The following is a 26,083-nucleotide window of genomic DNA, read 5'->3' as shown; positions in this document are numbered from 1 at the left end:
GTACACTTCACTTTATATTAAAATAAGGATTTGGCAGGGGGTTGTTTGAAAGGTTACTTCATAAGTAATTCCATGAAATAAATGTTCTTTAAGTACAAGAAAATAAACTCCTTAAATCGCGACAACTTTTATTTACTCATGCCACTAAAGACTCTTGCAAATACAAATTCAGATCTCTTCTAGTTAAAAGATAACAGAGCAAGAGGCTTATCAAATGGACTCAAGGCACAAAAAAGCCTTTTCTTTTCCTGGCATCAGCTAAGCCTATTGTAGGGATATAAGGATGCTGATATTGTCAGTTGATTCTTTCAAATAACTGTTCATTGGTATAAGCTATTATTCTAAATACTACCGTGGATTCCAGTTGCATGGTGGTAAAGTTCTATCAATTCACAATACAGTATATAATATTACCCCTTTACCCCTATCCCTGACCATACAGGATAATACTAATCTTTTTTTTTTTTTTTTTTTTTTAAATTTATTTTTGGTTGCACTGGGTCTTTGTTGCTACCCACAGGCTTTCTCTAGTTGCAGTGCACGGGCTTCTCAATGCGGTGGCTTCTCTTGTTGCGGAGCACGGGCTCTAGGCGCGTGGGCTTTGGTAGTTGCGGCACGTGGCTCAGTAGCTGTGGTTCCCTGGCTTAGTTGCTCTGCAGCATGTGGGATCTTCCTGGACCACGGCTCGAACCCATGTCCTCTGCATTGGCACGCGGGTTCTTAACCACTGCGCCACCAGGGAAGCCCTAATCTTTTTTATTTTGTCAATCTAATCGACCCATAAAAGGGCAGCGTGCCTCATTTTATTTTCACTTTCATTTTCTTGATTATTAATGAGTTCATGGGTCTGTTCATTATGTTTATTGGCCATTTATACTTCCTAATCTTCATCCATTTTTCTATTAAGTTGTTTAATATTTCCTCATTGGTTTGTAGGATTAAAACCAAAAACACAACACTTTTCTTAAGACCAAGCCGTGTTTAGTCAAGATAAAACAAATCTAAAACCTTCCAGTAACATATATTCCATACCCTTGGAATATAGTTATGATTATAGCTCTAAGTATTGGCTACAGAAAGAATAATAATGAAAAACTAATACTGTCCTATAGTAGTTCAGAATCTCAGGGCGGTGGACTACCTTTCGAGATCCCTACTTTAATTCCTGCCCCTGAAGCCTCTACTTAGATGATGATTTGGTCTATATTACAAATCATACCTCTAGGTTTGGATCACCCCAGACCTGGACTACTTGTGATGATTTGTAAGAATGTTAGTTTTTTGTTCTGTTTCCTTCAGCAGTGGAAGAATATTCTCAAATACAAAAAGCTGAACATCCTTGTGCACTGGGCTGCCACGTATGGTGGGCTGCCACATGTGGTGGGCAGATTGTGCACTGCACAAATCCAAGAACACAATTCACATTGTAACCTATGCGAATGTTGCCATCAGTGCATGACTTGTGCCTCAATATGAAAAAGGCAGCCTTGTTTGTGTGGTATCATTAAGAAGGTCAACAGACAAGTGGGGACTAAGTACAAGTGACAGCGTTGACTCTTTCCTAGCGTGACTCCTTTCTAGTTTTTCATTCCAATTGCTTTTCTGTATTATAAACTTCCTAAGGCATTTTCAAAAACGTGTGATTTAAAACCAACAGAGACCTACTGTATAGCACAGGGAACTATATTCAATATCTTGTAATAACCTATAATGGAAAAGAATGTGAAAAAGAATATATATATATGTATGTACATATAAATCACTTTGCTGTACACCTGAAACTAACACAACATTGTAAATTAACTATACTTCAATTTTAAAAAATGGTCAAAAAAAAAAAACTATGGAAATTTGGGGAAAAAAATTTTAGATGAATAGTATAACTTGGTCACAGCATCTCTCTTAAATCCAGAGAGAGGTAAGGAAGTAAGATAGCACAGAAATATGTCTTAAAAAAGACCAAGGATGTGGTTATTAGCATGTGGAATTCTCTGGAATCAAGGAAGTCTACTAAGTTCTTGAGAAATTACTACTACCTAAAAACTCATGAACCTAGACTAAAAAAAAGTGTGATTTATTTTTTAAAGAATGATATTCCTTTTCATTAAGGTTGTACTGGCTGCAAAGAATGGACTCACTCATGCTAACTCAAGAAAGAGCTCTGCTTATGTCTCTATCTTCTGGATATCAAAATCAAAAAATGAGGTAAAGACAGGATTCACAGGTTTCAGACTGGGAAATCATGTTCTGTTAACAGCAGATTAAAAGATATGGCTCTGGGAATTCCCTGGCGGTCCAGTGGTTAAGACTCGGTGCTTTCACTGCCACGGGCCTGGGTTCCCTGGTGGGGGAACTAAGATCCCACAAACCACGTGGTGTAGACAAAAAAAAAAAAAAAAGATATCACTCTGTAAAAATATAAAATATCTGTAAAATAAATGTTCCATAAACCAAGTTGAAAGGCAAGAGACTGAATGGGAGAAAATATTTACAAGAATGTAGTTAACTGTTGCTGGCAGTGAAAATTTGTACAGCGTTTTTGGACTATTTCAGTCATGCTATGTAAAATATATTTCTGCCCTGCAATTCCTATTCCAGAAATCTATACTGCAGACACACACACACGTCAACAAAGGTGGAGGACACACAGCATTGCTTTTAGTAGTAAAATAAAGCAGACAACTACAAGAAATTGCAGTACATCTCTACTATGAGAGGCAAAACATTGGCTGAAAAGAAGGAAATAAAGGAAGAAAAGTGGGAAGAGATCGGGAGAAAGGGAGGTGTTCTAATCATTTAAATATGTGGTCTTTAGAGTAGGAGAAACTGAGTTTAAATCCTAGACTAGTTAGCTATTTTGACCTTGGGCAAGCGCTTCAGTTTCATTTTTGAAGTGGTGATAATAGTGGCACCTACTTCACTGAGGTAACACAGTAAACAGGTTAAAAAAGACAATGACCATGGAGGTTTTCTTTGTGACAGTGGTACTGAGCTACTGCAAGGTGCTTAAATAAAACTAGCATCGCAGTTAAGGAAGGAAACCCCACTGACACGCACAAAGACAGGTATGTAGTAGGCACTTTAAAAAAAAAAAGGAGGGGCTTCCCTGGCGGCGCAGTGGTTGAGAATCTGCCTGCCAAGGCAGGGGACACGGGTTCGAGCCCTGAAGATCCCACATGCCGCGTAGCAACTGGGCCCATGAGCCACAACCACTGAGCCTGCGCGTCTGGAGCCTGTGCTCCGCAACAGTAAAGGCCGCGATAGTGAGAGGCCCGCGCACCGCGATGAAGAGTGGCCCCCGCTTCCAGCAACTGGAGAAAGCCCTCGCACAGAAACGAAGACCCAACACAGCCAAAAATAAATAAATAAAGAATTATTTTTTTTAAAAAAAAGAGCGATGGCCAAGAGAAATTGTTCTCCCAGACATTAAAAAAAAAAAAAAAAGGAACATGAGTACTGAGAATCAGTAACTTGAAAAAGAAAACATCTTTTATGCAACTAAATCAGCATCTGATCTTGGGGAACATCCTGAAGCACACATTCAATTAAACTCAATTAAACAAATACTTACTAAGCAATTACTAGGTACTAAGTGTTGGATAATGAAGGTAATACACTTACCCAAAGGATCAAAGGTTAGAGACCTTGAAAGGTCATGCAGAATTATGACTTTGCTTTCAGGAACCCATCCCATATCTGGAGTAACTTGTCCTGTCACTTACATTGTATTGCAACTTTATGTTGACTTGCCTGTCTTCTTCCCCAAGGCTGTAAATTCCTCAAGGGCAGGGGACCTTCCTTACCTCTTCTTTGTATCTCTAATGTCTATAGTGTCAGTGTCTGATATATAGCAGGGGCTAAATAAGTATTCCTTTAATTAAGTGAATTAAAGAATAAATGAAAGAATGAATGAATAGAGTTTTCTCCTCCTCCACCTTTTTCCGTTTGTCCCTAGGACTTATCTAACCAACTGTGTGATTTTTACTTATTTTTGTTTATTTTCTCTATCTACTGCTGAAACATAAGCACCACGAGGGCAAGAGTGTCTAAACACAGATATTTGTTGAATGATTGCTTCTCGTTTTAAATACTGCCAAGAGGAGAATTTTTGAAATTTTATTTGATAACCTCTTCGAAGTCACCTTATGACAGTCCTCCTTGAGAATAACTCAATTCTTGAGACATACACCTACTTTTGATTATTCTATAACAACTGGAGCATATTTAGTCACAATCCTCACAAGAGGGTTTAGCAACTATTAATTGATCATTCTTTTCCTTCACGAGTGTGTATGCTAGCTTTCCTTCATGGGGAGAGAAAAACTAGTGAGTCAGTGGCAACCTGTTAGCATACCCTTTTTTTTTTTTAAATAAATTTATTTATTTGCTTGTCTTTATTTTTGGCTGCGTTGGGTCTTTGTTGCTGCGTGCGGGCTTTCTCTAGTTGCGGCGAGCGGGGGCTACTCTTCATTGTGGTGCGCGGGCTTCTCATTGCGGCGGCTTCTCTTGTTGCAGAGCACAGGCTCCAGGCATGCAGGCTTCAGCAGTTGTGGCACGTGGGCTCAGTAGTTGTGGCTCGCGGGCTCTAGAGCACAGGCTCAGTAGTTGTGGCGCACGGACTTAGTTGCTCCACGGCATGTGAGATCTTCCCGGACCAGGGCTTGAATCCGTGTCCCCTGTATTGGCAGGCAGATTCTCAACCACTGCGCCACCAGGGAAGCCCCAGCATACCTATTTTTGGTACTGATAAGCTGTTGCCATCCCAACCAGTGATGTAGCCAATCTCCTCAAATTTTTGGCCCATAGGAGTGAATAGATTCTTGATCCTTTGCTTCCCACAATGCATAGAAGGGACAGCCAAATTAGTCCCTCACTGCTGGACAACGCTGATGGAACTAAAAATGGGTTTGTAGCCCAAGAAAATGAACCCCAGGGCTGTCCAGAGTACTTTCCTGATACCTGGTGAGAGATTAAGATGCCAGTCACGTATATGCCCTGCAAGTTCAGTTCTGGGAAGGCCTTCAACATACCATTCTGTGATTTTCCCAAATAAAATGACAGACTTCGGTTATGCCTAAGGCTGATTCCTAGATTTTTTTTTTTTTTCCTGTGTTCACAGCATCTGGTACATTTTATTTTGTCTAACCAAAATAAAATGTTTATTAGCTTCATTTATGAAAACAAACTCACTTAACATTTTAATTGGAAACAGTTCATATGGTCTGTTCAGTGGAAGCTCAGATAGGCAAAGTGCAATAAGCAGAATGAAATATCACACATATGTCTCTGCATAAATCAACATGAAAAAGTATTTAAGATGTTTCAAATGGAAAAAGCAAGCTACAAAATAATAAGTACAGTGAGAGTTCTCTGTTAACCATTTTTTCCTAAACTATTTATTTATGTAGTATTATTATTTTTGCAAAAGTTATTGTTTTTGTAAATACAAAACAGCAAAATTAATGATAATGTTTGGGAAAAAAGATAATGTTCAAAACACATTTATTTTCTAAATCACTGAGGTTGATTTATATCAGATAATTTCAACAAATACAATGTTTAATGAAAAAACTGTGGTATACAGTGTAATTGTCTCTGGACACAAGTCTTCTTTACAAGTTAAAGAACAAAACTATTTCTTTTAATTAAATGTAGGTTTTAGAAAAACATTCATTACACATTACTACCGTAAAAAAAAAAAAAAGAATTCCCTAAGAAGAGCTCTAGCATCCAGTGAAATCTTTCTTAAGAGGTGAACCAAAATGTTTTTTTCAATCATATTCAGAAAATCTAATGTGTTTACTTGCTTGTTGAGTCTTTTCGAGTCTGATCTTTTCGGCTTTAGTGATTAACTACAGAGAAAGAAATCAGAAATTAGAATGTACTGGATACCTAAAAAGAGAAAGATAATTATGACTAGAAAAATCTCATAACTATTAGCTTGAATAAAACTTCTTAAAAAGGGGAAGAAGAAAACAAATGAGATAATTAAGCTTAGATCAAATCAGTTACAGAGAGAACTGTCTAGATTATGGCCTATTAAATAGATATTAAGTCTTTGAGTTACCTAAGATCCTCTCATTTTAGTTCCAGATTACTAAAAAAATTTTCAATTAAAAATAACCATTCCAGGGCTTCCCTGGTGGCGCAGTGGTTAAGAATCTGCCTGCCAATGCAGGGGACATGGGTTCGAGCCCTGGTCCGGGAGGATCCCACATGCCGCGGAGCAGCTAGGCCTGTGCGCCACAACTACTGAGCCTGCGCACCCTAGAGGCCGTGCTCCGCAATAAGAGAAGTCACCGCAATGAGACGCCTGCACACCACAGCCAAGAGTAGCCCCTGCTCACCACAACTAGAGAAAGCCCTTGCACAGCAATGAAGACCCAATGAAGCCAAAAAAAAAAAAAAAAAAAAAAAGAAAACCACCATTCCAGCAACAAGGACCTACTATACAGCACAGGGAACACTCCTCAATATTCTGTAATAAACTAAATGGGAAAAGAACTTGAAAAAGAATAGATACATGTATATGTATAACTGAATCACTTTGCTGTACACCTGGAAGTAACACAACATTGTTAATCAATTATGCTCCAATATAAAATTAGGAAAAAAAAACATTCCATGCTGGTAATTTTTTTGACATTTTAGGAGGCTTAAGGACCAACATTTGTTGTTTCATAGCCCTTTGGGCTTGAGTATTAATTATCAAGACACTTCTTAAATGATGTGTGGTCTTTAATAATTATATGGTGCTTGAAAATTCATATATTATTTGAATGAGACAGCATATTTTGGGCTGAGTGCTACACAAAGGTTTGCTTACAAATTTAAAAAATATTCCAAATAAGAAACTGCTATTAAGAGTACTTAGTAATTACACCCTTACATAAATACTTGAAAATTTTAAAGAAGACAAATGAAATTATGTGGAATGCAGAAGAACATTTAAAATATCTATATATTCCAGAAGCTTTCTTGATAAAAAAACCTTAAGGTATCTTATTTAGCTTTGGAGGAAATGAAAATTGTATTCTCTTAAAAACACAGATTCTAATGAGTATTCATTAAAATAGTTTATTTAGACTGGTGATAAGTGGCCACTGGCAGGAAATCACTTTCAGATTAAACTAAAAGCCTTTTCATCAGTGAAGTGAGTCAAAATGTAAGTGTTTAAAACTGTCACACCGATATGCTCTTCACAAATTTTATGAATTCTACCTATACCTGCTTAATATCTGACCTATCAGTACTTTGTAAAGGAAAGAACATTTTGATAAAAACATTACAAAATTCAAATACGCTTTAAAAGCTAAAGAGAAATGAGAAAAGCCTTACTGTGTCTCCAGTACCTGTTATCTAATTTTACCAACGTGCTCAAAGTGATAGGGTACACTACAAAGATTTGGTCTGGGTAGAATGAATCAGACCCCTTTTGGCAGATCTTTCCTTCATCTTACTGATCTTTTGTCAGAGGTCTTAATTTAACTTAACTGTACTTGATTTTTATGGGTAAAAATATCATACATAGAAAATAAAATATTTTGACCAATTCTTTCATCTTTTAATTCTGTGTAAACTGACCAGAGCTTAGGAAAGTGTCCCCAGTAGCCTTCTCCTCCAAGGTGTGAAAATAAGAACCAGGATTTTTTATTAGTGCTTTTCTTTCACTCAATTATCGACCAAGTATAACGTTACTGTGGAAACGGTAGGCTGGCATGTCAGTGAGGTATTTATGCTATACTTTTGGCTGCTAATTTTTTCTAAATACTTAATTTCCATTAGTAACATGCTTCCTTCCAGTACTCCAGCTACACTGCCCTCCTAGTCTCACAATCTCCTTTCAAGGCCTCTGCACTTTCTTCTTTTTTTTAAAAATATTTTTATTTATTTATTTATATTTTTGGCTGCGTCGGTTCTTAGTTGCGGCACGCAGGCTTCTCTCTAGTTGTGGCATGCGGGGTTTTTTCTCTCTAGTTGTGGCGTGCAGGCTCCAGAGCACATGGGCTCTGTAGTTTGTGGTACTCGGGCCCTCTAGTTGAGGCGGCGGGCTCAGTAGTTGTGGCGCACCAGCTTAGTTGCCCCACGGCATGTGGGATCTTAGTTCTCCGACCAGGGATCAAACCATTGTCCCCTGCATTGGAAGGCAGATTCTTTACCACTGGACCACCAGGGAAGTCCCAAGGCCTCTGCACTTTCTGTTGCCTCGGACTGGAAAGCTGTGCATCTAAATTTTCCTGGCTTGCTTGCTCACTTCTCTAAGGTCTCCTCTACTGTCACCTTTGCAGAGAGAACTTTCCAGACAATCTCATCTCATGTATCCCATTATACTTTTGAGTTTTCTGTACAGCACATGTCATCATCTGACCTATTAATATATTACCTCTAAGCCTCAACAAAGAAGGGGACTTTGTTACTCACAGCTATATACTCAGTTCCTAGAACAGTGGCTAACACAAACTGGCACCAAAAATATTAATTAAATAAATTAACAAAGAAGTAAACTAAATTATGGTCTAACCCCCCTCTCCTCTGAGAAGCTTCTCTGTGTGGTACCTTTTTTTCATTTCTAGTTACATCCATAGCTTTAGCTAGGATTCTATACTTTCAGAGGTTTATCACACAAATCATGTGTATGATAAACCTGATGGTGTAACAGGTAAATGAGAACTCTCCCAGTCAATGACAGAACTACTCACTGCTTTCCAACCCAATTTATAAAATTCCCTAAGTCAATGTTTATTTTCTTGTCTCAAATTTAATTTGTGGAGATGGAATCTTTCTGAAAAACGAACTTTCTGATTTCTAGTTTTAAAAATATATACAATTTAAATGAAATTTCACACCAATTAGAAGGATAAGTATTATTTAACAAAATGATTTCATTTCAGTTGTCAGTTCTGGATTAATGATTTTAACATTTAAATACTCTCAAGCAGGCTTTGAAATTAACACCTCATGGACCTGAAAGAGTCCTTAAGATGGGAGGCCTTCCCATCTCAGCAAATTCAGTCCACAGTCACAGAAACAGAATTAACAAACACCAGTAGAAAACCTCCTCCTAAATCATCTTAAATTCCAATGAATCCTAGGCTATGTAACGCTGATGAAAAAAACTTGATTTTCCAATTAAAAAAATAAAGAATTTTATAAATAGGACCCTAAAGCAACAAACCTAGAACACAGGAAGTATGACCTTTCAAGTGCTAATCAATCATAAAAGGATGTACGTACATCTTTCCATATTTTACCGATTTTTACAATATACATTAAAAAATTGATACTAGTAATATTACTATTATTATGTGCACATAATAGGGCACAGTTATTATGTGTACATACTAGGGCACAGTTATTATGTGCCCTATTTTATTCTAAGCACTTTAAGATGTTCTAACCTTTACATGTATAATAATGTTTTAAAAGAATAAACTAGACAGCTTACTAGCAACAATAAATATCTGATAAATTTAGTGTCATTTAAAATAAAAGTATTGAAAGAGAGGCTTGCTATAAATTATTTAATGTACTTAGTTAACCTTGTTTTCTTCACTTGTCAGCTAGTCTAGAGAAAAAGGAATAAAGCTTACCGTTGCAACAGGGAATGTTATGCGTAGTCTCTCAATCTTATCTTGGAGGCTCATATTTTTAAAAAGTACAATCTAAATACATTGTGTTTTTTACCATTAAGACAATCTTTAAATAATCATTCACCACAAAGCCATAAATGAAAGCAGCCAGAAATTTAAATTACAGCACTATTTTCTTTTTAAGAAAAGATAAAATTATGTACCCTTGTGCGGAAAATAATTCTAATTTCGTATATTTCAAAATCTAGAGAAATAAAAAAAACAAATATGAATTGATTACCTTTTCAGTGCCTCTTTTCTTTTCACGAGGCTGATTAAGTTTGGCCTGCCTATCTACCAAAATCTTCTGCCAATATCTCTGTTCATGGTCACCTTAAAAAAAACAGAACAAAAAAACCCACAAAAATGCTGATCATAAGGATACAGATGAAGAAACATAGTCAAGGCTTTATACTGTCAACAACAGAACCGGAATAGTTGTCTGATTTTATTTAATGCTACTTTATGCATATTATAGTACCAAAAAAACCCAACAACGTAGTTTCATTAGCCAAACTCAGAAATTATAAAACAATCACCCCACAATAAGAATTGTTAAAAAGAATGTTCTATAAAGTTTTACCAGAAAGAATCTCTAGTTTCCAGCAGTGTTTCTTTTTAATTTCCGTATATGCATTTATTACTGCTTGAGCATCCTCAGGAGTTTTAAATCTAGCATGGCATTCTGTATCTCCTTCCAGCAAATCAACATAGACAACTTCTGAGATTGCTGCCAAAGTATCCTGCATTAGAGTTTAGAAAGGCTTAAAATAAATAATAAAAATGTTTCAATATAATTCTAAAATTATTCCAATGGTTGTACTAGAATCTATTATAAAATTTTGCCATATGTCATTTAAAATGAGAAGAAACTATCCTATATCAAACATTTCTTCTAAAATATATACAAATGGGGAATTTCCTGGCGGTCCAGTGGTTAGGACTCTGTGCTCTCTCTGCTGAGGGCCCAGGTTCAATCCCTGGTCGGAGAACTAAGATCCCATAAGCCACAGGGTGCGGCCAAAAACCAAAAAAAACAAAAAAAGAGAAAGAAAAAAACCCCCCAAAACGAATGCTCTTAAAAAGTGACTTGGACAAAGTTGAGAACCAATTTAACATCAACTCCAATAATAACTTTCCTTCCTTCAACAGCATCCTTAAAATCTTAACTGGAATGGGAATATTGCATAAGGAAAAGAGTTTTGTAGAGTGGAATGTACAAATACAACCCCAAATTCAGAAGAAGGTTTCCAAGTCTGGGTGTAGTTAAAGAGTAAAATTAAAAACAAAATTGAAAAGGGATTAAGGAAGAAGGTGTGTTTCCACTCACCTGTACCAAATCACTTATGACTTAAAATATATGTAAACTTTTTATAACCACTTGTGAAAAAAGTTTCAAGGAACATACAAAGTAGTTCCCAAGTAGTCTATGGGAATACAGATAGCTCAAGAGCTTTTATTCTCTGATAAAATACCGAAGCATCCTCTTCTAAACAAGTTGAGTCACACAGCAAGGAAAAGTTTTACCTATAGGGCCTGCTGTGAGGGCAAATTAACGAGATTCCTGCATTCCTAGTCTTTTTTTTTTTCACAGCAGGTTCTACAGTGTATGCAATGCAATTATGCAGGAATGTTACACTAATTCTTAATTCATCAACTTCCATTCATAAAGCTAAAGAAATAACTGAAGGTTCCCAACTGGGGGAAAAAAGTCTTACCCACCTCACCTCCTTTAGTTTTAACCCAAAATTTCAAGGCACAACTAATTTAGATTACTTTTATTTATTTATTTAAAAAAATTTATTATTTTCTTTGGCCCCGCCGTGCAGCTTGTGGGATCTTAGTTCCCTGACCAGGGATGGAACCCGGGCCCTCGGCAGTGGGAGCGCGCAGTCCTAACTAGTGAACTGCCAGAGAATTCCCTAGATTACTTTTAGCCACTGGATTTTTAACGTATGAATTACAAAAAGAACTGAGCAATACCTGGAAATATTTTTTCATAAGAAAAGTTTATCAGTTAATAATAAAGAATAAGTAGTAAAAACCTGTGCTTATGTACAAGCCAGGGACTAAATCTTAATTCATCCCAACACTTAAAACACTGCCTATCACAAAATAGGCTCTTAATAAATGTATGCTAATTCAATGAAAAAAAAATTAAGAGAACTGGAGAGAAATATACCTGCTAATTCTTCCCTTTTGTCTATCTAATCATTATTAAATTTAGACACAAAGCAAGAAAAATAGGGTATGAAGTGATGAAATTTTAATGTATTCATTGGTAGTAGTGAGAGTTTTATAATTGATGTATCAGACAGATTAGATTACTACAATTCAAAAGATATTTACCAAATATCCATTATAATGTCAGGCTAATCTCCGGATTTAAAACCCTTCTTAGAATGACAAATTAACCTGGTAATCACATGGGCAAGTCACAGACAGCAGTAACAATCCTAGCTCAGTTTTTGCTCCAGCAAAATGTAAGTAATTACTAACTTGGTTAATGCAGTTATTTTACGATTTTGGTGATCATAAATGAAGAATCTGTAATTGACATAATTACCATTTAGATAATAAAAGCTATTTGATAAATATAATTAAACCTATGTCAGTCATTCCAAATAACAAACTTTGCGTAATTTTTCTGTTAAATCTTTTGCAATCTGACTAACCACAGCAGCATTTACATCCTCAATTTTTTATCCTTCTTATTTGAAAATCTATACTGCGACCAAACTTTGAAATGCAAGCTGGTAATACCAATTGGGGATTGACCAGGTTCCTCATTAATACTGTAATGAGAATCTAAATTTATGTGTTAGTGACAGCTACAGGATTTTAGGGGATAGGGTTTCAGATAAAGAGTGCTTACAGATGGTTACAATGAGCAACCTTAATGGTTACGCAAGTTAAAAAATGTGACTGCTAAGAGTCTATGCAAAAGCAAAACAATATACTATATGGTGCTGATGTCAGTATAAGACTTTTATATTTGCTATGTTACAGAACATGTTACATAGTTTAAAAAGAAAGTGTCTTACCTAAATGGGTGACAAGGTTTAAAAGTAAATAAAATAGGGTACTCCCACTCAAAGGAATATGTGAATAAGAAAGAAATATTGCTGTGCTGGTACAAAATGCTGTAGAAGATAACTTTATAAAGTGAAAAAAGAAGACTAGTACCATATGAATAGTAATTTAAAGTGTAAATTGTGTAGAAATAAAGATTTATTTGCATATACATATAAAATGTTTGGAGCTTTGCAAAATAGTTTACACTTTTATGTAATTGTTCCAAATTTTAAAAATAATCAGCATGGATTAAAAATACCAAAAATTTTTAAAAATAAAAATTTTAAAGGCTCTTTTCTCCAAAAAAAAAACCCTGCCTTTCTTTCAGGAAAAAAATTTCAATTCCCAAGAGGATTCATTAACAGACAAAAATAAACTAAGCCCATGGTAAGTGAAAAATATGCATATTATCCCTTTTATTCCAAAATAGTTCTGACTTGTTTTAAGTCACAAAATCTTTTAGGAATCTATTGAAAGCTAAAAGCTCTAATGAAAACAAATTACAAATTCTCTAGTTTGCTCCAAACCAGACAACGGCAGATAATTACAATTTTATTTTAAACATAATTTCAAACCAACTCTAATGTTGATTAAATCTTTAAAAAAGTTTTAGCACTGAGTATTTTCCTAAAATCTAGTTTCTCTAGATTTTTCTGAAAACAGAGGAAGTCCCCTAAAAATGAATACTGGGAACCATTTTACTTTATCTACCTTATTAGTTATAATAACTATAGTATGGTTTCCTCATCCAACTATACAACAACCATTAAGGGCACCAGTAAAAATAAGCACAAATTGCACTTTTCCTATAATAAATGGATTAAACTATGTTTGCTGTAAATTTGATCCAGTGAGGAATTTCAGTCTTTAGAATTTGCTTCAAGTCAAACTTAAGGGTTATTATGGAATCAAAACCAATAAGCAATTTACCACAAGAGAACAAATTCTAATTTCATTTGCTCCATTTTCCATATTCAAAACACCTTCACATGGGGGAGTTTTTTAGAGGAAAGAGAAACAACTATCCTGGGGATTCAAAAGCATTACCCTGACTTGTTTCCTGCCAGGTAAAGGCTCAGTGCTAATGATCTTCACAATCACACCACTCACAAACTGTGGTCCTGCTGCATTAACCTTCTCCTGGGGACCACCCTCTTCACTGTCTGCTGTTTGAAAAGAAAAAGACCAGAAATAAATCTCTTACACTTAATAATTTAACCCTTAGGAGGCCCACTTTAGAATAACAATAATGATTTCTCAGCCTGATTTAAATAATTAATTTAAATTTACTCATAAAGTCATTATGTTGTAAGTTATACTATTTATTGCAGATTACCATGAAGTAAAATACAAAAGCCTTTATTACTGTAAATGCAAACTTTTACCATTAGAAGAGCACTTGTAAAACCTTAAAAAAAAAAAAAAAAGCTCCTTTTCAATGAACCAAGTAACAAAGTGCTTTACTCAGTGAAGAAATAAACAGGCATAGGATAATATATAAGAATATTGCATATAAATTACAATTCAAATGTGAAATTTATATTTTCAACTTAGAGGAATTTAAAATATATCCTAATATTGAAGATTTCACGAAAATCTTGTTTTAATTTGTTCCTGCTTGTGGTTAATACCAAGGAATAACACGTCAGGTGAGAAATTATCATCTTTGTTTATACAAACCTGCTCAACTCAAACTAGGCACTCATTACTAAATTTGATTAATAATGAAAACTGTAGAGAAAATTTATATGATTAAAAAAGATTCTGTTTAAAATGAACCCTTCAAATATTCTTATGTTAAGAATAAATCACATGTCTGGACAACTTGACAAATCAGTAATTGTTCTAATAACAACCACTGTATAATCAAGTTTTTAAAACTAAAGTTTATCATATAATAACTCAGAAAGTACATTTAGTGTAAGTACAATATAATGCTACAAAAACTATCATAGTGATGCTTACTTTTTTCACTTTTCATTTCGGACTTAGTAGGTACTCCAAGGTTTGTTTCCATTTCTGACTCTGATTTTATTTGGGATATTGTTTTTTTTAAAGAAGCCATGCTAGCTTTCTGCAGTGCTAAATACTCTTTTTTCAAATCCAGCCATTCGGTCCTATAATGAAAAAACACTGTACTTTTAAAATAGTGACAACAGCTCATGAAATAAAATGTAAGTATCTAATACAGACATTCAGTAACTTACAATCACTCCTCCTCCCAACCTTTCTTTCTTTAAACACTTACACTCAAATTATTTCCTGAGTTCTAAGTCCATCTGGCAAACAAGCAAAGGGGAGTTCCCTTTGCCCCAACATTCAGATTAAATGTTTTATATTTGCTGATTCAATTCCTGAGTATGTTTCAAATATATGAATTGATGAAAATAAAAGTATTGAATTAATTAACTAGTAACATTTACTAGAAAAGTCAGTCAACTCTGGGGAAAAAATGAGAAATTAAAATTTAAAGATTTGTTAAACTGCTTCCAATTTGAGAGACAACATTCCTTAGTATTTACTTGAATCAAAAGGAATTTCTAAGAAGAAAAAAACACCCCATGGAAGCAATTTATTTATTTACATACATTTAACGTGTAAGATGTTTCTTCAAACAGCTAGAGCTCCTCCAGATAGAAACACAATGCCTCGCCTGGCTCTGCAGGAGCACTCATTGTTACCCTAATCTATGCCATCAAACAAGCAGATAGGGGATTTTTTTTTTTTTTAAAGAGGAGAATATCTGTGGTAATGGTTTTAGCTGTTAACATTGACATCTGTATACTTCAAAAAAAAAAAAAGTATCCAGACCCACCCAGGACCATACATTCCCTGAGAGCTGATACATTAGAATAACAAAGGGCTCTTGTAATGATTCTCTGAGATAAAAAGGCAAAAGGAATTCAGGAGTTAAGAATAGTATAAATAGAAGTACCCAAAGTCCTTGCCTTTTAACCCTCCAAGAGGAAAACTGGATTCTTTGGAAAGTAATCCAGGAAGGTTAAGAAAAACTCTCTTCTAAAAGGTATGCCATTTGCTTTCTTCTACTTATCTCTCACCCCTTGAGTAGATGGACTCCCTTTAACTTTAACATGGAAGTACTTTCTGTGACTTTTAAAATAGTAAGTGCTTCCATGTTTTAGTAGAAGTGAATCCAAATTATGCCTCCGGATTCGAGATGGCAACCTTTCTAATCTACAGAAGCCAAGGGGATCCCCTTTGCTTTAACATGGGGGTACCTGCTGTGTAAAACAAAAGTAAGTGCTTCCATGTTTCAGTGGAGGTGTCCCCAAACCGACACTTTTTCAAGGATTCAGATCTATTTTTATAGGTAGGATAAATTGGTGAAACTGGCTACTAATGAAGCTCTGAAAATAAAATAATGAAAATACAGCATTGCTTGTTTAATTTTGAATAAAGGATAAAAATATATAATCCTTACGGTGAAATTTTACTTAATTTAACTTAAAAGAGCTTTGTCCGACAGGTCCAAACTGATGCGTTTGTTCTGATCCCAGATTATTTTCTAAATTTCCTTTACAGGTCAAAGGACATTCATGATTTTTATTTTTCTTCCCAAGACTGGGCTCCCCACCACTTAAACGTGGATGTACTTGCTTTGAAACTAAAAAAGTAAGTGCTTCCATGTTTTAGTGATGGTAAGTCTTCCTTTTTCATTTTAACTTCAAGAAAACTTCAGGAGTACTTAATTGAATGGCTGGTCTATGGTACATTAAAGCTGTACTTCTAAATCTATTAAGGAACACCCTCTACTTTAACATGGAGGCACTTGCTGTGACTTGATAAAAAATAAGTGCTTCCATGTTTTAGTGCGGTGGTTCCTTTTTAAACCCCAATTGTGTTATAGCAACTTGTCTGCAGATCATGGCTTCAGGCCATTACTGTTGCTAATATGCAACTCTGTTCAATACAAATTGGAATTGCACTTTAGCAATGGTGATGGAGTGTGCCAACTGCCAACGATATAATTTGTACCGCTGACTTACTTTGATAGTACTCGTAATGGTATAACCTCTTCTCCCATTTTATGCCTCTCTTTATGTTTCTTCTTATGCTTTCTTTTTGCTTTCAAGAGGGATCCATCTTTTATATCTCCAGTGTCTTTTTCCTCTTCAGTAGAGACTTCTAATTCTAAATTAAATAACAAGAAATAAAGACGTGAGTTAAGAAAAAAAGAAAACCTTATTTATCTAATCGTAAGCTTAAAGTTAGAAATACCTTTGTTTTCTTTACAAACTTCTGAAGCTTCTTTTTTAATGTTGCCTTTCTGAGCCACTTTTTTAAGTTTTGATTTGGGAGTTAGGTAATCTGCATCTTCAGAGCTACTTCTCTTTCTCTTCCCTGTTTTGCCTAAAGGTAAGCTGGATACTTCAGTTCTTTCTCGTTTTTTCTTCTTCTTTGTGGGAGGCTTTTGGGGTTCAGTAACCTCTACTTCAGAGCCCTCAGATGTGGTCCTCGATCTTTTTTTACAGCCACTTTCCTTGCTTGTGTCCATATTTGACTCTTTGGTCTGGATACTGTCTTCTTTCTTCATTCGGCCTTTCTTCTTCTTTTTCTTTTTCTTTTCTTCTGTAACAATTTTATCTTTTTATTATTTATTATTTTACTTCAACTACATCTACTTTAAAAATATTTAATAACTCACCAGCTACTCTAAGGGCAGGAATGGGCTTGTTTTTCACTGTCTTGGGAAATATACCAGGTTTCCTTGGTGCTTCCTCTGGTGGGTTATTAAGAAACTGAAATGAAATAAAATTTTGTTACTATTTAAAACACTTGGTAATTTTCTTTTCCTTTCTTTTAGGTTCTGGACCTACCTCAATAGCTTTTGCTGCTTGTTCTTTTGTTTCAAATTCCACAAAGGCAAATCCCTTTGGATCTCCAGTAGACTTATAATGTGGTATACTTATATAAACAACATTGCCACATTTCCCAAATACTCTTTCAATCCAGCTGTGATTAACATTTTTGGGAAGTAATTCCTATGATAAATTAGAAGCAATATTAAATAAAATGTTAAATCTTAGAATAAATTTTTACTTTACTGAGTATTAAAATGTTTCTGTTGTTTTTTGGGGACGACACTTCTGAGCGTTTGCAGAAAAATGGCTTACCACATACACAGTCCGCTCATCCTCATCCTTTGGTCTCTCACCCAGAGGCTTTTTCCTCCTGATTCTGGTGCCTTCTAAATCCAGCTTTAAAACAGTACATAAGGTTATAATTAGTATAAACACTAATACAATATTATGTGACATAGTAAGTTGTAACAATTCTTACCTCTACAACAGCTGAATTTTTCAGTGCTCTGGCTATTAACTTTCCATCAGTGGTCAATTTTTTCATTTTGTTGAATGACACGAGAAGTGATATATCAACATCTAATGAAAACAAAGTTAAAGTGAATAAATATAATTAAAAATAAAACATTAAAAAGATAAACCAGCAGGATAAATGGTACCTGGGATGAATTTAATCTGCCCCTTAAGTTAGGCACAGCCCTACTGGTCACGGTTTTACATTTATAACACAAAATTGATACAATTTCCCTTCAAAACTAGTCAAGGTGTTTTGAAATGCGGACTAGGTAAAACGCCTTTCTGTCTGAATCCTGCACATACCTCAATGCATTCTCAAACATATGTGGTAAATGTTAATCTGCTTTGAAGTTGCTAGAGGCCCAGTGAGTCTTTAACTGTAAAAATATAAAGGCTATAAAAAGTGAGCTACAATAGTTCTCGTAAAATTATACTCATTACAAAAACGTACAGTGTATTTGATGCTATATACACTACATTACAGAATTACATACACTATCTTAGAAGTAGATACACCTCTTAAAACTAGTTCAATTATACACTGAAGCAAACTTACATCCATCTCTAGATTTTTCTATCTGCTCTCGAAGAAATCTATCCTTGTGAAGATTTGCATCTCCAAACCAGAAGTCCACCTGCTTTGCAATATCTGCAAGCACCTGTTTTACCCGAGACCTTTTCTTTTTTTCTACTTCTTTTTTCTTTTCAGTGCTTTCCTCTTCCAGTGCCTTTTCTTGATTTCCACTTTCAGTTTCCATTCCTGTTAACTGGGAAAAGGTAAATATCAACTCAGTACAAGTAATTAGTAATACAGAAAAAATGTTTAGTTTAGCCTTTGTCTGAAGGGAAATGGACTCAAATTGGCTGCCAGAGAACAAACTTCAGGGGAACACTTTTCAGACATTTTCACCATCAGCTGAGGAAACTTTCATTGGCCTTGCGTGTTTAATTTTTTTTTTTTTTTTTAGTTCTTTCTCCTTCACTTCTCATTTGGCCTTGTTTTTACTTTTAAAATAATTTACCTCCTATGTTATGGAGCATAGCTTCAGTATTTTATGTCTTAAACTGCAGAACCAGATCATCCTAGTATAATTTATGTCTACATTTATATCTCAAAGTATAACATTAGGGACTGAAACAGTCTTCATTTAAAAAAAACCTCAAAAAAGTTATTCGCATTTTAAAATACAACTTCTAATGAAATAAAAATTGATTCTTGATTTTTAAAAATGTTAATTTGTTTACTAGAAGCAGAATTCAACTGCTAAGCCACAGAATCCACCATTTCTTCTTCAGGTGACCTTCCTGTCCCAGTGTTTATTTCCCGGGCGGCAACTTTCCACCCCCTCATCCCTCAAGGGACTGTGCATGCCTCTTCTTTGCTCCCTCCGCTCTAGCCATGCTGCTTTTCTAGCTGTAGCTACAACTCAGCTGGCAAACTCAACTGAGGGATTTTTGAACTTGCTATTCTCTCTAAAATTATCCCCTAGAAAACATGGCTTGCTTCCTCACTTGCTGAAGTCTTGTTCAAATGTCACCTCAGTGAGATCTCCCATAACTCTATTTAAAACTGCAAAGTTCTGGACAGATACTGTATCTCTCCAGTCTTTTTTCTATTGCACTTACAACCTTCTAACATTACTATACATTTGTTTATTCTTTATCCTTCCTAGAATGTAAGATTGATGAAATCAGATTTTTGTCTCTTTTGCTTACTGGTGAACCCCCAGTCGCCGGTACACAGTACTCATTCAAAAATTTGTTGAATGAATTGTGTCATCTTAGTTGAATCACTAAAGGTATGCACACAAAAATGAGTAGATGAGCAAAGACTTAACATGAGGCCTGGGGTGATGCAGCCTTGCCTAAGAATAACCTCGGTCTCCCATAACATGGTTTTTTTTGGAAACAGGAGCGTTAAGACAAATGGGGAGAGTTTCATCTGTCTCCTCTGTCGCACTGGGTTGGGAGCTGCTATTAGTTGGTATGCAGTCCTTAAGGCTGTGACCAGAATGACACAATAGATTGGTGGGCAAAGGGGCTAAAGCTTTTACATATCAAGGTGACCCAAAACACCGTTGCCTTTATCTGTGGAAGCCATACTTGTCTACTGTAGATGGGGGGACTGGGGGCAGGGGAAGCAGTGGATTTGGGTAAATGCTGGGGCTAGGCCTCCAGATGAGATGAAGATTCTGTCCCTACTGTATCTTCTGCCTTGTATCCTTTAAAGCTCAGTAAACACAGTATTAGATTAAAGCCTATTTGTGTCTCCCGAGTCTGACTGTCAGCTAGAATCTGTCACTGCAGCAGTGATGCTGCAGACAGTAACAGAAATAGTGTTTCAAAGTGACATCCAGTAAGAGGGCACAAAGCCATTAATGCATTTCACTTCAATCTCCAACTAAATGTGCATTCTCACCAAAGTCAATAGAAGAGTATTCTGGTATTTTTAGAATAGGCTTCTGCTGATTGGCTAAGCACCAATTTTTTAAATATACAAGTAGTGAAGTATTTATTTAGATGATGCTAGCATAACTCATAAAATGGAGGAATATGTCAGAATTAATCATTAGAAAGACAATCAGGTGTCATTCAGTGCTGCATAACCACAGTCCTCACCTCGCACTCCCATTCCAACCCATCCTGCCAGGCTCTCCTTTCCACCTTTCTAATGAAACTGAAAACAATTATCTCCGCTGTCTACCGGACCTCTCAGCAGCATTTGCAGTTGGTAACTCCCTCACTGAAAACATTTTCTTCCTTTAGCTTCCAGGAGTATTCTTCTCAATTTCCTTTTCTGGACCCTCCTACTCTGCTCTACCTTTACATGCTGCCTAGGATTGCATTCAGTCCTGAGCCCCCTTCTTATCTACACAGACCTCCTTTCAGAGGGCGTCTGGCTTTAAGCTCCTTGGCTCTATGCTGATGTTTCACAAATCTATCTTCTCCAGCCCTGACTTTTCCCATTAGCTCCCCATTCCAACATGGAACTGTCCATTTGACCTCTTCACTTGTTTATTTCTTGTGTATCTCAAGCTTAAATTGGCAGAAATTGAACTCTCAAATTTTAACAGACCTATTTTTTGCCTAGTTTTCCCCACCTCAGAAAACACCAGTGACAAAATTGCTGAGAGGGCAAAAACACTGAAATCCTTCTTAATTCTTCTTTCCTCACACCCCATAGCCAATTCATTAGCATTTCTGTTAGCTCTACCTTTTCGAAACACATACTGAATATGAATCTTTCTCATTTCTTCCATCACAACCACCTGTTCCAAGCTATCATGGTGTCTTGCCTGAACTTCTGCAAACACATCCTAACATCTGCTTGCTTCTACTCTTCTTCCATTATCATCAATTCTCCAGATAGCAGCTGGAATAATCATTTAAATATGTAAATAAAATGTCAATCTCTTGAACAAAATCCTCCACAGGTTTCTTATCACACTCAGAATAGAATCCAAAATCCTTCCTGTGGCCTAGAGGCCCTATTCCATCTGGCCCGGGGATCTCGCTCTAACTTCATCACTCGCAACTTCTTCCAGGGTGCTCATTCCAACCACAACACACCATCTTTTTGTTCCTTTTTCAACAAGCTAAGGCCATTCCCATCTCAAGGCTTTTGCTCCTGTGGCTCTCTAGCTTCCCTGCCACACCTGCAGGGATTACTTCCTTGTTCATTCAGGTCTCTGCAAATGTCACTCTCTCAAAGAGGCTTTCTCTTTCACCCAATCTAAAATATCCCCTCCCGGCCAACCTTAACCCTACCCGCCCCCTCAGTCACCACTTTCTACACTTGTATCCTCTTATCCCTACCTGGAATTATAATTCTATTGCCTGTCTGCCTCACTAGAATATAAACACTATGAAGGTAGAGATTTCAGTTTGATCACAACCTCAGCATTTGTTGAATAGTTAAATAATATATCTAAAAGGATCCAATAAACTGTAAAGTGTTAAGTATTTCAAGTTATTTTGTTAGGGGGTAGAATTATAAACAAAATACAAACGTAGGGTATGACTGTCACTACAGCAGGATCCACGCTAACTTTCCCTTCTGAAAAAACTACAAATTATAGAGGGCAGACTACCAGCTCTCCATTTCTTTGCATCATCAAAGCCACCATCTAAGGAAACAGTGGACAGAACTGCATAAGCACAGAAAGTCACAATTGTCCCAGAAATCAGACTTTTCCCATCATTCTCATATCTCAGCCCAGATTCTCCTTCTTTCCTGCTCCTAAAGATTTTTTTGTGGCTTGGAGAATTAAGTTCAGAAAATCTTGCCTAGTGTGAATAACACTCACCTGCAATTTTCAATCTTAAAAATATATTCTATAGATAATCAAATACACCTTCACTTTAGGGGAAGACATGAATTAAACAGGAAATAACAAGCTATGGTACAAGTTAGCTTCCCTACACAATGGTTGCAGAAGATCAGGAAGTTACATGGCAGTACTTTTGTTACAATTTTGATCTTCATAGTTTACTTTCTCAATGTCCTATGATAACAAATATGTGTGTTGTCATTCCATACATTCCAAATCAAACTTATTATCTTTCCTACCCATGACTGTTCTTCTCACCATCCTCATTTTATTTAAGGATGACATATTCCACTTAGTTAACCAATCAAGCTATTTACTAGCTGTATGGATTTTGAGCAAGTTACCTCACCTTTCTACGGTCTATAAAATGTAAATAAAAATTATACCTGCATAATGGAGTTGTTGTAAGAATCAAAATAAATAAACCACTTCCCATTGCTGCTATATAGCACACACTCAATAATATGTAAGCATTATTATTTATTATCATTTTATCATTTACCAATCTGTTATTAAGTCCTATCAATTCAGCCTTTGGAATGGCTCTTATCTCCATCCAGTGTTTTCCACAACTACGGTCACAACAATATGGAACTCGTTTATAAATTGTTCTAGAAGTCATCCATCCTTCACAGAAGCTGTGTAACTTGTCTAAAACACAGATCTAATTTTCTGACTCTGACGTTAAAACTTTCAACATTAGAAACTCCTCAGCACCTTCTAGTAACATAATCTGTAGTTTTGAAAAACTGTTAAATGAACAAACTGGTTTCATGGGCTTTAAACAAATAAAAGTTACTGTGTAACGATGCCAGTTACTTTACATACATTGTTTTAAATCCTCATAATCCCTCTAGGTTCTTTTAACTTCTTTTTACAAAGGCTCAAAGATTAAGTGACTTGGCTAAAACTAGCTGGGTAAGTAAGCTCAGGTACGCTTGACTCCCACACTGCCTACCTTTTAGTAGACCTTTCTGCAACCTGTTACCATGCGCTCTATGTTCTGACTCAGAAATCCGTAATCTTAAGTCCATGGAATTGGCGATATTTTTCAAGAATTCTTGTGAATCCCATGAAATTTTCAAAAGATAAATTTTAAAGAAAAGGTGAAATCATGACCCTTCTACATATATAAAATGAACACGTATCAAAGATTTTATTTAAGCAATTAACCAGGGAACTAGTCAAGTGTTAAAAACCAGGAGTTTTAAACTCCTGGTTAAAAGGAGTTACTCAAAAACTCCTTTTCAAAGGAGAACTCAAAAATTAGACACGCACAAGTACAAGCAATCAGGAATGTTGAAATGAATTTGTTAAAATAGATTGCAATACTAATCAAGGCAATAATTGCAAGACTGATTTCCATTATTGTTTTCTACAACTTACACAATTGTAAAATAGCTCAGTGACGATGAAAGGCAGAGATAACCTGGAACAGTGAGCTAGACAAGACACCACATATATGTGTGTATGAATATATATATAGGCCATTTCAACGTCTTCCACAATTTTTCTTAGAAAAAGTTGTAGCAAAACGTTTTGACATGTACATGCATTTTCCTGGGAGGCTCATCCATAGCTTTTAAATCATGTTTTAAAAGGAAATGGTGTGCCCAAAAGGTTAAGAACCATTGTTCTAGTCACAGCTGACTATTCAGCAGTACCCAAACACTTTCTTGTCTCTGAGCCTTTGCTTTAAATGAGTCTTCTCGTCTTCCTTGCCTTATAAACTCCTATACAATTTTCAAGGCCCAGGTTAAATGGCATCTTACTCTTTCTAGCCTTCCACTACCACCTCTCCACCATCTGTTTTCCCTTAAGTAAGTCTATTAACGTACTCAGTACACTATTTAACGCTTATTATTTGTTCCTTCCGTAACTGGATTTTCAGCTCTCTGAATGACAAGGACTAAAGTTCTGAGAAAGAAAATGACTTAATTTTAAAATACAAGTCCTCACATTCGCTATCTTTTAGCCAGCAATACTCGAACCTGTGAAGTAAAGCAATTTCACTTTTGACTACTGCCCCTCTCGGTACCCGTCCTTCCGCACGGAAGCCGCCAAACGCTGGACGGCCCCGAACCTTCCAACACCGGACAACACGCGCCCCCAATCACTGAAAATTGGGAACTACAAGGGCTGCCGGAGGACTTTTGCGCGTGCGCACAGAGCACTAGGACAAGCGAACTGATGGGTTGATGGGAGGGGGCGGGGTGAGGACAGATGATAGAATGGGCTGCATAAAAAAGGACTGAGAGGAATTCAGACCTCACCCAACCTGGGCGACCCTATAGTCCACTTAGAACTTACTCCGTCCAACTGCCAAAATACACGGCCAGAGACTGCGTCCTTCAGTCCTTCACGTCTCCCGATCCTTAAAGTCGTAGTTGTTTTCGCGTCATAGGAGGAGCGACAGCGTTTTTCCGTACGCCTCGGAAAAGCCAGGCCCAGCGACTGTGCGTCCGTTGTTTACGTCACAGTCGTGGGCTGCCTCAGCGTGCGGGGCGGGGCATCGGAGAAGGCGGCCGCTACGGAGGCTCGCAGACGATGAAGAATTTGATTGGCGGTTTGAAAACGGCGGTTCTCGCCGGGCGGTGGTGGGCGGGCTAAATATAGGCGCTTGATCTGGTGTGGTCGCGAGTGGATGACGTCACGGCCTTTCGCGGGAGATATTCGAAAATGGATTGTGTGCAATAGAAGGGTGAGGTGAGCTGTTTCACGGAGTTTCCGGGGAGTAAGGAGGGTTAGGCTGGAGTTTTGAGCGAGAGGTGGTGTCACTGATCTTGGCGCGACTGGACGAAGGAATTTGCTCTGCCAGAAGCGGACCGGTGAGGAAGCCGTGTGGAACCAGGATTGGATCACAGGATTCTCGGACAACTTGTAAGAATTGGTGTCTCCTCTTCACCGCCTTTCCCAGCCCTTGCTTTGTAGTTCCCACATACGTGTGAGAACCAGAGCTGGTCTTGCTCTTTGTTTTTAGGACTGACGAAGGGTCAATTCTCCACTGTCATTTGGTTACACAGGATCATGGTAATTAAACTTTGGCAAATGAAATGTGAGCTTCTTTTGGTTATCTGGACTGGATGCTTTCTTAAAAAGCTATCGGGTTCGTGACTCTTAAACTTTTAAATCTATGAATCATTTAGGGATTCGCAAGATCCTGCTTGTTCCAAAACAAAAGGACCAAAAACATCTCGTCGTACTTAACAGAAAACATCTCATATTTTAGTGATAACACCGAGTTTTATACATAAATCTATAAAGCAGCACAATAATGTATGCGTGAAGATATGTATGTATTTCTGTACTTAAGTATCACAGAACTAGGATCTCCATGCCAAAAACTTATTTGCTCATTAAGCTTTCACCCACTTAGAGGTGGATCAACACTTGAATTGTTTTAGAGATACGGATAGATGAATACTTTCAGAAAGCTTTTTATCTTTGCACCTCACTGAAATATATGATGCTTTTTGCTAAAAACGTTTTTCCTGTTTAATGGTAAGAAAGGGGTGTTGACTCACCTTTGAATGTGGGAATTAGGGCTTCTTCTAAATATTTTAAGATCCAGTTAGCCTTTTTTTTTTTTTTTTTCCCGATGTCTAGTCCTATAAACTAACTTACCACATATATGAGTTTGGACCTCCTCAGTTCCTTTTAAATTTTAAACAAGTAATATTTCTAATTTAGGAAAACAATGGGAAATTTT

At 36.5% G+C, this 26,083-nt stretch overlaps 2 protein-coding genes across 11 annotated transcripts in view; one reads left to right on the top strand and one right to left on the bottom strand.

Moving 5' to 3' along the window:
- Positions 1 to 484: 484 nt before the first annotated feature.
- LARP7 (La ribonucleoprotein 7, transcriptional regulator) lies at positions 485 to 24,856 on the bottom strand. Of its 3 annotated transcripts, none has more exons than XM_082389657.1 (13): positions 24,685 to 24,856; positions 18,600 to 18,810; positions 18,006 to 18,106; positions 17,840 to 17,923; positions 17,543 to 17,707; positions 17,371 to 17,464; positions 16,944 to 17,294; positions 16,712 to 16,856; positions 14,670 to 14,821; positions 13,815 to 13,870; positions 10,213 to 10,372; positions 9,871 to 9,962; positions 485 to 5,852 (listed from the first exon to the last, which is right to left on the bottom strand). In XM_082389657.1, exons 2-13 carry the CDS (start codon positions 18,799 to 18,801, stop codon positions 5,772 to 5,774), a joined length of 1,683 nt encoding a protein of 560 aa, XP_082245783.1. In that variant the 5' UTR covers positions 18,802 to 18,810; positions 24,685 to 24,856; the 3' UTR covers positions 485 to 5,771. The 3 variants fall into 3 exon arrangements, with proteins under 3 accessions (XP_082245783.1, XP_082245782.1, XP_082245781.1); XM_082389656.1 differs by having other exon boundaries at positions 13,752 to 13,870; positions 16,944 to 17,291; XM_082389655.1 differs by having other exon boundaries at positions 13,752 to 13,870; positions 24,685 to 24,855.
- Positions 24,857 to 25,023: 167 nt separating this feature from the next.
- Positions 25,024 to 26,083, top strand: part of ZGRF1 (zinc finger GRF-type containing 1) — a 79,338-nt gene continuing 78,278 nt past the window's right edge. For 6 of the 8 annotated variants that reach the window (XM_082389606.1, XM_082389607.1, XM_082389605.1 and 3 more), the window contains exon 1: positions 25,028 to 25,254. The gene's annotated coding sequence lies outside the window, so the exon portion shown is untranslated. Of the gene's footprint in view, positions 25,255 to 26,083 lie in introns of all 8 variants that reach the window. The other 2 variants (XM_082389603.1, XM_082389602.1) reach the window with 2 other exon arrangements.

Source organism: Balaenoptera borealis, assembly GCF_965194805.1.
Source record: "Balaenoptera borealis genome assembly, chromosome: 4".
NCBI classification, from domain to species: domain Eukaryota; kingdom Metazoa; phylum Chordata; class Mammalia; order Artiodactyla; family Balaenopteridae; genus Balaenoptera; species Balaenoptera borealis.
This window is presented reverse-complemented; position numbering and strand designations above follow the sequence as displayed.